Source organism: Gobius niger (genome assembly GCF_951799975.1).
Source record: "Gobius niger genome assembly, chromosome: 18".
Taxonomy (NCBI): domain Eukaryota; kingdom Metazoa; phylum Chordata; class Actinopteri; order Gobiiformes; family Gobiidae; genus Gobius; species Gobius niger.
The window spans coordinates 3375302-3388088 of record NC_136869.1 but is presented as its reverse complement, the minus strand read 5'-3'; the positions used below and the strand labels follow the sequence as shown (position 1 = coordinate 3388088).

Below are 12787 nucleotides of genomic sequence, written 5' to 3'. Positions count from 1 at the left end.
AAGATGCCAAACTACGAGCACGAGACCACCTGATATTTGGCTGTGAGTGGGGAAAGTCTCCAGTCCAACACCGTTATTTCTTGTCTTTGACTTTTGTGCTACGTCAACACATTTTCCCCCGATCTGCGACTTTGCATAGCACTTTCAGAATTGATTGAAGCGGGAGGCATTAGTCTAAAGCCTCCTTTGAGGTTTTACAAACTTATGAGGTGACTAAAGTGAAGTTCTTAAAGACTAAAGGGATTTTAAGATCATGGAAAACTTACAACCCGCAATGAAATCCATGGATTATGAAAAAGAGGGGCTGATATGTTTGTATCTAAGGAGCTTCTGACATAATCAGACATGAGGGTAACAGATCTTAACCCCAGTGAGAATCTTTGGGATGTGCTGGAGAAGGTTTTGCACAGTGGCCATGACATAGCCGCCACAGCAACAGCCAACGCAAAGGAGCTTCAACATAATACAACAGAAATAAAAGAGCCGGCAATATGTTCATTGAATCAAAGTGTCCTCCAGGTGGAGCTGTAGTGTTGTTATGTGTAATGTACTTTTATACCTCGGAGTCACAGGGAGGGATCAGGAGAGAGCAAAGTTTGCACTTTAACAGGAAGCGCAGATGGATTGTAAGTGTTTACAGATAACAGTACAGACTCAACTCTGTCCTCCAGAGTGTGAACTCTCTCTGAGCGGATTTACAGCCTGAAACTACAGACCGGAGCGGAGAGGAGCACAGAAACATGGCAGAGTCCTCTCTGGAGTCTTTCCTGACGTGTTCAGTTTGTCTGGACATTGTGACTGAGCCGGTGTCTCTGAGCTGTCACCACAGCTTCTGCAAACGCTGCCTCACGGAGCACTGGGCCCGACAGCCGAGCAGGCCCTGCCCCGTCTGCAGGAGGAGGTCTTCAAAGGAGGCTTTAGACGTCAACTTTGCTCTAAAAGAGCTGAGCATCTCCTTCAGACAGAAGCTCCAGCTGTCAGCCCAAACACAGGACCGGCCCACACAGGACCGGCCCACACGGGGAGCGTCAGAGCCGCCCTCAGTCCAGACCCAGAGGCAGTGGTCCGTGTGCCCCTCTCACCCGCAGGTGCCCCCTCTCTTCTGCCTGGACGAGTCGCGCCCGCTCTGTCCGCTCTGTGAGTTCTCTCTGCACCCACAGCACACGGTGGTGAGTGGAGAGGAGGCGCAGAGGAGGCTGAAGGAGCTGATCTCCTCACAGCTGCAGGCTCTGACTGAGGAGAAACATCAGTGTGAGGAGCTACAGCAGAGCTATGAGGAGATACAGCTCTACGCAGAGAAACAGGCGGGAGACTGCGAGCGCCACATCAGGGCGGGGTTCTCTCGGCTGCACCAGTTCCTTCAGGAGGAGGAGCAGAGGGCCTTATCCGCTCTGAGAGAGGAGCAGCTCCGACAGAAGAAGAACATCAGCCCAGAGCTGGAGAAGCTCCGGGAGAAGCTGAGCTCTGTGGACAAGATCATCCAGGAGCTGCAGCAGCAGCTGGAGACACACACCTACAGGCCCCGACAGGAGAGCACCCCGCCCCGCCCACGGCCCAAAGCAGGACTGCTCCTGGACCAGGCCAAAGTCCTGGGAAACCTGGGCTTCAGGGTCTGGACCCGGATGAAGAGACTGGTCAGATATCAACCTGTCGTTTTGGATCCAAACACTGCGAGTCCACGCCTCAGTCTGTCTGACGACCTGAGCTCAGTGAGATTTACAGAGACTTGGAATAAAGAACTCCCTGAGGTCCCAGAGCGGCTCAGTGAATATCCTATAGTCCTGGGCTCTGTGGGCTACAGCTCTGGGACTCACCAGTGGGACGTGGAGGTGGGGGACCACCCTCACTGGTACGTAGGAGTCGCCAAAGAGTCGATTGAGAGGAAAGAAGAGAGTCAAGCTTCACTTTTAAAGGGATTAATGTGTTTTGGTTACAATAATGGACAATACTATAAAGGCTCTAAACTTGTGAAAGTGAAGAAGTCTCCAGAGAAGATCCGAGTGAAGCTGGACTTTAACACAGGAACTCTGTCCTTCTCTGACGCTGATCACATGACCCCCTTGTACTCTAAAACAAAAAAAGGAACATCCACCGACAAACTCTTTCCTTTGTTCTGGGTGGGACCTGCAGGTGGCGCTAAAACCAAAGAACTGAAGATCTGTGAGGTTCAGAGTGAAGACAGTCGCTCCATGGGTAATCCTCCTTCTTTTTGAATTTGGCTTTTGAACGTTTCTTAGTGAGAGGAGGATGATGTTTGAGCAATTATTAAAAACAAAAAGTTATTTTCTCTCTCTGCTGCTGTTTCTTGATGATAAATCTGGGACTGGGTTCAGACACAGAAACATCAGCTGCAGAGCAAAGGTTTAAACGCTCTGTTCATGATTATTGTACAGAAAGTCTGTTCTTAAGTGTCATTTTATTGAACATTGTGTCATTTCTGCTTCATGTCGACCAGGACTCTGGAATCATCAAATTAATCTGAATATTAAATCTATGGTAAATCTCCCTTATGGGTCTTTTTTAATGAACATCTTTGTTGGAGTTTGAAGAATAAAATGCACTTAAGTGTTTGTACAGTTGAAAGAGTTCATTTGTTGATTAAGTCGAGCTTCATTTTGACACGTTTAAAGACTCTGATATTTGTAAAAGTCATATTTATTTGCTCTATTTCCCTAACCCAGTGCAATGTCATCAAATGGAAAACCACTTATTTCCTTCATAGTGTTTTATCTATTTGCAGTTATTTCATGACTCTTTGATAATTGTGATTGACCTTATGTGGTGGTGCAGTTATAAAACGAGTCGTCTCATGATCAGAAGGACGGGGGTTCGAATCCCAGCTCATGAAGGTGCACACTGTCAGAGCATCAAGAGTATTATCAGCCTTCTAACCCCCACATGAACCGAGCACATGTTCTCCAGTTTGGCTTTACCCAAATCTAAAAGCAAACATGTGGCATAAGAGTGACAGAAACGAACCAGAAAGGCAGCAATAACACAATACAGAAAAATCGACCAAAACACAAGACTAAACAGTGATGAAAAAGCACCAAAAAGTCAACAAGAAAGCCACGAAAACACGACAAAATCCCTTTAAACACGTGGAGAGAAAAAAGCGGCGTTTGTAGGTCTTAGCTTTCAAATGAGGCGTGACATTAACGCTGTAAGGTCCAGAAGCTTTTAGATTTGGGTGAAGCTGAACTGAAGACAAAGCGCTCGGTTCAGGTGGGGGTAAAGAGATGAAATATCTTTGGCTTCAGACTTCAGAGCAGTTAAAATACTTTAGCTTAGCTTTAGCGTGTATGTGAAGTAACATTTATTCATGGCATTACAAGTATTATTATCCCGAATCCTGCTTGTTTCACCTCCCGCGGGGATCTGTCTCGCGCCTCTCGGAGCGGGGCGATCCTGAAGTCTCCTGTTAATCCTCTTCTTGAAGTCTGCTTCGATCTTCTGGTCCTTCTCTCTCTGGTTCCTGTCGTCCAGGGACAGGCAAGTTTGCGGGTGGAGGGCGGATTTCCTTCATTGTAAAAAAAAACAAGGGCCGGACTTGCCAATTTTATCCCAAAGTAAAGCGTCATTTTGTGCCAGCAGTGTCTGTACATGACTATGGCCATACCTTTAAACGATGCCACTCTGGTACCGGGAAAAAAAAGTTTAGGTTCTACTGATATCTAAAGTTGAAATCTAATTTATATCTGTCTATCTATTGTTAAAATTAAGTATATTCCTCCCCCTACATGTTCCAACAATGTCCTAATGTGTAGAATGAGCTCAGACCTGTTCACCACAACTGCCTCTGAAATCCTGCACGAGCTTAATATAGAAGGTGCAGTTACATGTATGACCTGAGGTGGCAGTAGTGAGTATAAAATGGCTAACTTGCATCTAGCCCCTTTAAAGATTATGCTTTTTTCAGTCACATAGCACCAGTCTATGTCACACTACAATAATGATGAAACCTTCTGTTGGTCTGTAAATGCAGTAAATCAGAATAACTGCCTTGTATAAAATGTCTCTCTCAAAATGGCTGTAGTGAATGTCTTGAAATAGGCCTCTGTCTCTTTAAGAACCTCTGACTCTTTCCGACACGCCCCCTCCACACGCTGTCTGTGGCATCAGTGGGGAGGGGGTTCTGCTGAGGAGCAGTGGTTGGTTACTCGGCTGGTGAAGAAAGCTCGGAGGCGTCTCCAGGAGGTGGGGGCGTTCCTAGGAGGACTCAGGCAAACCTGTCCCTAAAATGGCCGCCGTCAGAGTTTTTACAGATTACTCAAAAATACATGAATGTGCCAAGGCAACACTTCAGGCATGTTTTTAATGAGGGAATGACATAATAACATGATGTAAAGCTTGAAAAAGTCGATTTTGCATAATACCCCCCCCCCAACCCCTTTAAAGGAAGTGACTTTGTTGTTTCAGCTCAAATCAAATGATTTTCTTAATTATTTTTTTCTATTTTTTGCCCAATGTTTCCCCCATTTCACCTAATCTTTTTTTTCCCCCATTTTTTGTTCTTGTTTTCACAATTGTTTCCCCTTCTTGCTAATTTTCCCAAATTGATTCCCCATTTTTTCCCCTTTTTTTTTTTCCCAGAGCAATTTTAACACATTTTTTCCTTATTTTTAGCTACATTTCCCCCCAAATGATTCTCCATGTTTAGCACATTTCCTGCAGATCTTCCACACATTATAGTTCTGTTTTCTGGTTCTAGACGACACATATTTTAGTACAGATATCGGATAAAGCATTGTTCACATATTGAACAGTACCCAGCCCTTTACATGACCTAACTGGTGTTTTGTTTAGACATTTTGAAAGATTTGTCTGTATTTTCCTGAGGGCCAGAGCTTCTTCTACCCCTGCTGTAGTCTGTCCAGGTGTGTCCTGTGCTCCTCTCGGGGTCCTTGGTTTTCAGCAGATCTGGTTGTTGTTTGTTCGTCTCCTGCCGTGTGTCTGCCTTCTCTGCCTTTACATACTGAATGATTGTGTCTGAAAGGATCATTTTTCCTTTCTTAATTGCTGCGTCGTCCTCCTTCAAATTCACATTGACTTTGACACTGTAGATTCTCGTGCAGTTCCTCAGCCGGTCCATGGAGATCGCTTTCTCCTTCTCTCCACTTGTCGGCCTCTTCCATCGCTTTGTCACAGTTCGCCTTCGTTTCCTGTTTCTCCTCTCGAAGTCTCTTAAGAATCAGGCCGACACAGTTATTGAGGATGTGGTGAAATGGTCTCGACTTATGAAGCGCTTTTTCACCAAGAGGAACTCAAATGTGCTTTACATCACGGAACCACTCGCCCATTCACACTGAGAAGACCCACTGTCCCACTGTCGCCCCAAGTGTTTCAGTTCCAAGAGGAAATTTGTTGTAATTGTCCTTCAGACGTTCAAGACAAACCAAACCACAAACAAACAGTCACTGACAGCAGCTCCATATCTTTCAATACTTGATAAAAGACACAAAAATGTCCTTCTGTACTTTATCATTTTATCTATGCTGACAGTTTACAGCAACGGCCAACGTAAAGGAGCTTCAGCATAAAACAGCCAACAATATGTGCACTGAATCAAAGTGTCCTCCAGGAGGCGCTGTAGTGTTGTGTTAAGTGTAATGTGCTTTGCCCTTAAAGTCTTTGAGTCACAGGGAGAGATCAGGAGAGCAAAGCACAAACCGGTTGAACAGGAAGTGCAGACGGATTTACAGATTTCAACAGCACAAACTCAACTCTGTCCTCCAGAGTGTGAACTCTCTCTGAGCGGATCTACAGCCTGAAACTACAGACCGGAGCGGAGAGGAGACCAGAAATATGGCAGAGTCCTCTCTGGAGTCTTTCCTGACGTGTTCAGTGTGTGTGGACATTGTGACTGAGCCGGTGTCTCTGAGCTGTCACCACAGCTTCTGCAAACGCTGCCTCACGGAGCACTGGGCCCGACAGCCGAGCAGGCCCTGCCCCGTCTGCAGGAGGAGGTCTTCAAAGGAGGCTTTAGACGTCAACTTTGCTCTAAAAGAGCTGAGCATCTCCTTCAGACAGAAACTCCAGCTGTCAGCCCAAACACAGGACCGGCCCACACAGGACCGGCCCACACAGGACCGGCCCACACAGGAGCCTCCTGCACAGGGAGCGTCAGAGCCGCCCTCAGCCCAGACCCAGAGGCAGTGGTCCGTGTGCCCCTCTCACCCGCAGGTGCCCCCTCTCTTCTGCCTGGACGACTCACGCCCGCTCTGTCCGCTCTGTGAGTTCTCTCTGCACCCACAGCACACGGTGGTGAGTGGAGAGGAGGCGCAGAGGAGGCTGAAGGAGCTGATCTCCTCACAGCTGCAGGCTCTGACTGAGGAGAAACATCAGTGTGAGGAGCTACAGCAGAGCTATGAGGAGATACAGCTCTACGCAGAGAAACAGGCGGGAGACTGCGAGCGCCACATCAGGGCGGGGTTCTCTCGGCTGCACCAGTTCCTTCAGGAGGAGGAGCAGAGGGCCTTATCCGCTCTGAGAGAGGAGCAGCTCCGACAGAAGAAGAACATCAGCCCAGAGCTGGAGAAGCTCCGGGAGAAGCTGAGCTCTGTGGACAAGATCATCCAGGAGCTGCAGCAGCAGCTGGAGACACACACCTACAGGCCCCGGCAGGAGAGCGCCCCGCCCCGCCCACGGCCCAAAGCAGGACTGCTCCTGGACCAGGCCAAAGTCCTGGGAAACCTGGGCTTCAGGGTCTGGACCCGGATGAAGAGACTGGTCAGATATCAACCTGTCGTTTTAGATCCAAACACTGCGAGTTCAAAACTCAGTCTGTCTGACGACCTGAGCTCAGTGAGATTTACAGAGACTTGGAATAAAGAACTCCCTGAGGTTTCAGAGCGGTTCAGTAACTTTGTCACAGTCCTGGGCTCTGTGGGCTACAGCTCTGGGACTCACCAGTGGGACGTGGAGGTGGGGGACCTCCCTCACTGGGCCATAGGAGTCACCAAAGAGTCGATTGAGAGGAAAGAAAAGAGTCTTGCTTCACATGTAAAGGGATTATTGTGTTTTGGTCACAATAATGGACAATACAATGACAGATCTAAACTTGTGGAAGTGAAAAAGTCTCCAGAGAAGATCCGAGTGAAGCTGGACTTTAACAAAGGAACTCTGTCCTTCTCTGACGCTGATCACATGACCCCCCTGTGCTCTCTCACTGTGCCCAAAGGAACATCCACCGACAAACTCTTTCCTTACTTTGGTGTAGGACCTGCAGGTGGCGCTAAAACCAAAGAACTGAAGATCTGTGAGGTTCAGAGTGAAGACAGTTGGTCCATGGATTATCCTCCTATTTTCTGAATATGGCTTTTGATTTTCTTTTGAGAGGAGAATTTAGGTGGCGGCTTTAACATCTGTGTCTTGATAATAAATCTGGGACTGGGTTCAGACACAGAAACATCAGCTGCAGAGCAAAGGTTTAAACGCTCTGTTCATGATTATTGTACAGAAAGTCTGTTCTTAAGTGTCTTTTTATTGAACATTGTGTCATTTCTGCTTCATGTCGACCAGGACTCTGTAATCATCAAATTAATCTGAATATTTAATCTATGGTAAATCTCACTTATGGGTCTTTGTTAATGAACATCTTTCTTGGAGTTTGAAGAATAAAATGCACTTAAATGTTTGTACAGTTGAAAGAGTTCATTTGTTGATTAAGTCGAGCTTCATTTTGACACGTTTAAAGACTCTGATATTTGTAAAAGTCATATTTATTTGCTTTATTTCTCTAACCCAGTGCAATGTCATCAAATGGAAAACCACTTATTTCCTTCATAGTGTTTTATTTATTTGCAGTTATTTCATGACTCTTTGATAATTGTGATTGACCTTATGTAGTGCAGTTATAAAACGAGTCATCTCATGATCAGAAGGACGGGGGTTCGAATCCCAGCTCATGAAGGTGCACACTGTCAGAGCATCAAGAGTATTATCAGCCTTCTAACCCCCACATGAACCGAGCACATGTTCTCCAGTTTGGCTTTACCCAAATCCAAAAGCAAACATGTGGCATAAGAGTGACAGAAACGAACCGGGAAGGCAGCAATAACACAATACAAAAATCAACCAAAACACAAGACAAAAGAGTGATGAAAAAGCACCAAAGAAAACATCAAAAACACGACCAAAAAAGCTGTTGAAAAAGACGAAAACACGACAAAAAGGAGTTAGGAAAAGGAGCCTCGATGCTAACTGTCATAGCCACTTAGGGACCTCTGATGCTAGCTGTCATAGCCACTTCAGCATAGGGACCTCTGATGCTAACTATCATAGCCACTTTAGCATAGGGACCTCTGATGCTAACTATCATAGCCACTTTAGCATAGGGACCTCTGATGCTAACTATCATAGCCACTTTAGCATAGGGACCTCTGATGCTAACTATCATAGCCACTTTAGCATAGGGACCTCTGATGCTAACTATCATAGCCACTTTAGCATAGGGACCTCTGATGCTAACTATCATAGCCACTTTAGCATAGGGACCTCTGATGCTAACTATCAAAGCCACTTTAGCATAGGGACCTCTGATGCTAACTATCATAGCCACTTTAGCATAGGGACCTCTGATGCTAACTATCATAGCCACTTTAGCATAGGGACCTCTGATGCTAACTATCATAGCCACTTTAGCATAGGGACCTCTGATGCTAACTATCATAGCCACTTTAGCATAGGGACCTCTGATGCTAACTATCATAGCCACTTTAGCATAGGGACCTCTGATGCTAACTATCATAGCCACTTTAGCATAGGGACCTCTGATGCTAACTATCAAAGCCACTTTAGCATAGGGACCTCTGATGCTAACTATCATAGCCACTTTAGAATAGGGACCTCTGATGCTAACTATCATAGCCACTTTAGCATAGGGACCTCTGATGCTAACTATCATAGCCACTTTAGCATAGGGACCTCTGATGCTAACTATCAAAGCCACTTTAGCATAGGGACCTCTGATGCTAACTATCATAGCCACTTTAGCATAGGGACCTCTGATGCTAACTATCAAAGCCACTTTAGCATAGGGACCTCTGATGCTAACTATCATAGCCACTTTAGCATAGGGACCTCTGATGCTAACTATCATAGCCACTTTAGCATAGGGACCTCTGATGCTAACTAACCGGTGATTAGGAGCTATGTTGATTGACAGGAGCACATTTAATAGTAAAAATAATAATAATAAAAAATAAGATTCTGCACAAGCCAAACTTTATAAAAGTTATAAATCCATGTTGTCGTCTCCACAGCTCAGTCACGTGTCAGTGTTAAAGAGTAAACTCAGGAAACAGATTAAATGCTTTTGTTTTCATTTAGTAGAAACTTAAGCCACATGGATCATTTGCATAATGTAGCTTTTTGAAACAGCTGTTGAAATAAAATAAGACTAAAGGGAAATGTTTGGATCATTTGGATTTATTTTTCTCCTTAAATGTCTTTGTTTGGACACTATGTTGTTGTTGGACACTAGGGGGCGACATGCACTTTTGTTTGGCCTGCACTCCACCAATAACTTTAAAGAAGAAGAAAAACAGCTGTTGGTGATGTCACTTCCCTTTCCCCTGTTTAAGGACGGACGGATTGTTCAAATGCTGCTGAAGCTCTAGTTCACTAACTGCATAGATCTAACAGTCGACCCATGAAAGGTTAAGGTTAAGTTAGTTGCCAGTGTTTGTGCTTAGAGGCTACAATTTGATGGTTTCAGACGCAGCCCCCATGTTTAGCACATTTCCTGCAGATCTTCCACACATTATTGTTCTGTTTTCTGGTTCTAAACGACACATATTTTAGGACACATATCGGATGAAGCAAAGATAAAGATATTGAGCAGTACCCAGCCCTTTACATGACCTAACTGGTGTTTTGTTTAGACATTTTGAAAGATTTGACTGTATTTTCCTGAGGGCCAGAGCTTCTACCCCTGCTGTAGTCTGTCCAGGTGTGTCCTGTGCTCCTCTCTGGTTCCTTGGTTTCCAGCAGATCTGGTTGTTGTTTGTTCGTCTCCTGCTGTGTGTCTGCCTTCTCTGCCTTTTCATACTGAATGATTGTGTCTAAAAGGATCATTTTTCCTTTCTGAATTGCTGCGTTGTCCTCCTTCAAATTCACATTGACTTTGACACTGTAGATTCTCGTACAGTTCCTCAGCCGGTCCATGGAGATCGCTTGCTCCTTCTCTCCACTTGTCGGCCTCTTCCATCGCTTTGTCACAGTTCGCCTTTGTTTCCTGTTTCTCCTCTCGAAGTCTCTTAAGAATCAGGTCGACACAGTTATTGAGGATGTGGTGAAATGGTCTCGACTTATGAAGCGCTTTTTCACCAAGAGGAACTCAAATGTCCTTTACATCACGGAACCACTCGCCAACTGTGCCACTGTCGCCCCAAGTGTTTAAGTTTCAAGAGGAAATTTGTTGTAATTGTCCTTCAGACATACAAGACAAACCAAAGCACAGACACACAGTCACTGACAGCAGCTCCTTATCTTTAAATACTTGATAAAAGAGACAAAAATGTCCTTCTGTACTTTATCATTTTATCTATGCTGACAGTTTACAGCAACAGCCAACGTAAAGGAGCTTCAGCATAAAACAGCCAACAATATGTGCACTGAATCAAAGTGTCCTCCAGGAGGCGCTGTAGTGTTGTGTTAAGTGTAATGTGCTTTGCCCTTAAAGTCTTTGAGTCACAGGGAGAGATCAGGAGAGCAAAGCACAAACCGGTTGAACAGGAAGTGCAGACGGATTTACAGATTTCAACAGCACAAACTCAACTCTGTCCTCCAGAGTGTGAACTCTCTCTGAGCGGATCTACAGCCTGAAACTACAGACCGGAGCGGAGAGGAGCACAGAAACATGGCAGAGTCCTCTCTGGAGTCTTTCCTGACGTGTTCAGTTTGTCTGGACATTGTGACTGAGCCGGTGTCTCTGAGCTGTCACCACAGCTTCTGCAAACGCTGCCTCACGGAGCACTGGGCCCGACAGCCGAGCAGGCCCTGCCCCGTCTGCAGGAGGAGGTCTTCAAAGGAGGCTTTAGACGTCAACTTTGCTCTAAAAGAGCTGAGCATCTCCTTCAGACAGAAACTCCAGCTGTCAGCCCAAACACAGGACCGGCCCACACAGGACCGGCCCACACAGGACCGGCCCACACAGGAGCCTCCTGCACAGGGAGCGTCAGAGCCGCCCTCAGCCCAGACCCAGAGGCAGTGGTCCGTGTGCCCCTCTCACCCGCAGGTGCCCCCTCTCTTCTGCCTGGACGACTGGCGCCCGCTCTGTCCGCTCTGTGAGTTCTCTCTGCACCCACAGCACACGGTGGTGAGTGGAGAGGAGGCGCAGAGGAGGCTGAAGGAGCTGATCTCCTCACAGCTGCAGGCTCTGACTGAGGAGAAACATCAGTGTGAGGAGCTACAGCAGAGCTATGAGGAGATACAGCTCTACGCAGAGAAACAGGCGGGAGACTGCGAGCGCCACATCAGGGCGGGGTTCTCTCGGCTGCACCGGTTCCTTCAGGAGGAGGAGCAGAGGGCCTTATCCGCTCTGAGAGAGGAGCAGCTCCGACAGAAGAAGAACATCAGCCCAGAGCTGGAGAAGCTCCGGGAGAAGCTGAGCTCTGTGGACAAGATCATCCAGGAGCTGCAGCAGCAGCTGGAGACACACACCTACAGGCCCCGACAGGAGAGCACCCCGCCCCGCCCACAGCCCAAAGCAGGACTGCTCCTGGACCAGGCCAAAGTCCTGGGAAACCTGGGCTTCAGGGTCTGGACCCGGATGAAGAGACTGGTCAAATATCAACCTGTCGTTTTGGATCCAAACACTGCACATCCAGAACTCAGTCTGTCTGACGACCTGAGCTCAGTGAGAAGGACAGAGACTCTGAATAAAGAACTCCCTGAGGTCCCAGAGCGGATCAATGAATATGCCATAGTCCTGGGCTCTGTGGGCTACAGCTCTGGGACTCACCAGTGGGACGTGGAGGTGGGGGATCATCCTCACTGGGCCATAGGAGTCGCCAAAGAATCGATTGAGAGGAAAGAAAAGAGTCTTGCTTCACTTTTAAATGCATTTTTGGATTTTGGTCACTTTAAAGGACAATACCATAACGGCTTTAAACCTGTGAAAGTGGAGAAGTCTCCAGAGAAGATCCGAGTGAAGCTGGACTTTAACAAAGGAACTCTGTCCTTCTCTGATGCTGATCACATGACCCCCCTGTTCTCTCACACTGTGCCCAAAGGAACATCCACCGACAAACTCTTTCCTTACTTCTATGTGGGACCTGCAGGTGGCGCTAAAACCAAAGAACTGAAGATCTGTGAAGTTCAGAGTGAAGACAGTCGGTCCATGGATTATCCTCCTATTTTTTGAATACGGCTTTTGATTTCCTTTTGAGAGGAGAATTTAGGTGGCGGCTTTAACATCAGTTTCTTGATAATAAATCTGGGACTGGGTTCAGACACAGAAACATCAGCTGCAGAGCAAAGGTTTAAACGCTCTGTTCATGATTATTGTACAGAAAGTCTGCTCTTAAGTGTCATTTTATTGAACATTGTGTCATTTCTGCTTCATGTCGACCAGGACTCTGTAATCATCAAATTAATCAGTAACAATCACTTTGTGAATATCAAATCTATGGTAAATTTCACTTTCAATTGTTGGAGTCTGAATAAAATGGTCTTAAATGTCTCTCCAGTGGAAAGTGTTCATTTGTCGTTTAAGTTGAGCTTCATTTTGACACATTTAAAGACCCTGATATTAGTAAAAGTCATGTTTATTTGCTTTTCAAGT

The 12787-nt window shown here is 46.3% G+C and overlaps 3 protein-coding genes across 3 annotated transcripts; all 3 read left to right on the top strand.

Moving 5' to 3' along the window:
* Window positions 1-740: 740 nt before the first annotated feature.
* LOC306977794 (E3 ubiquitin-protein ligase TRIM62-like) lies at window positions 741-2213 on the top strand (the record flags this gene model as incomplete). The annotated part of the gene is made up of 1 exon (XM_079576236.1): window positions 741-2213. One exon carries the CDS (start codon window positions 741-743, stop codon window positions 2211-2213), a length of 1473 nt encoding a protein of 490 aa, XP_079432362.1.
* Window positions 2214-5805: 3592 nt separating this feature from the next.
* LOC306977793 (E3 ubiquitin-protein ligase TRIM62-like) lies at window positions 5806-7322 on the top strand (the record flags this gene model as incomplete). The annotated part of the gene is made up of 1 exon (XM_079576235.1): window positions 5806-7322. The coding sequence occupies one exon, from the start codon at window positions 5806-5808 to the stop codon at window positions 7309-7311; it is 1506 nt and encodes a 501-aa protein (XP_079432361.1). The 3' UTR covers window positions 7312-7322.
* A 3473-nt stretch (window positions 7323-10795) lies between these two features.
* LOC306978011 (E3 ubiquitin-protein ligase TRIM11-like) lies at window positions 10796-12368 on the top strand. Its single transcript, XM_079576470.1, has one exon. The coding sequence runs from the start codon at window positions 10862-10864 to the stop codon at window positions 12365-12367; it is 1506 nt and encodes a 501-aa protein (XP_079432596.1). The 5' UTR covers window positions 10796-10861; the 3' UTR covers window position 12368.
* The last annotated feature ends 419 nt before the right edge of the window (window positions 12369-12787 follow it).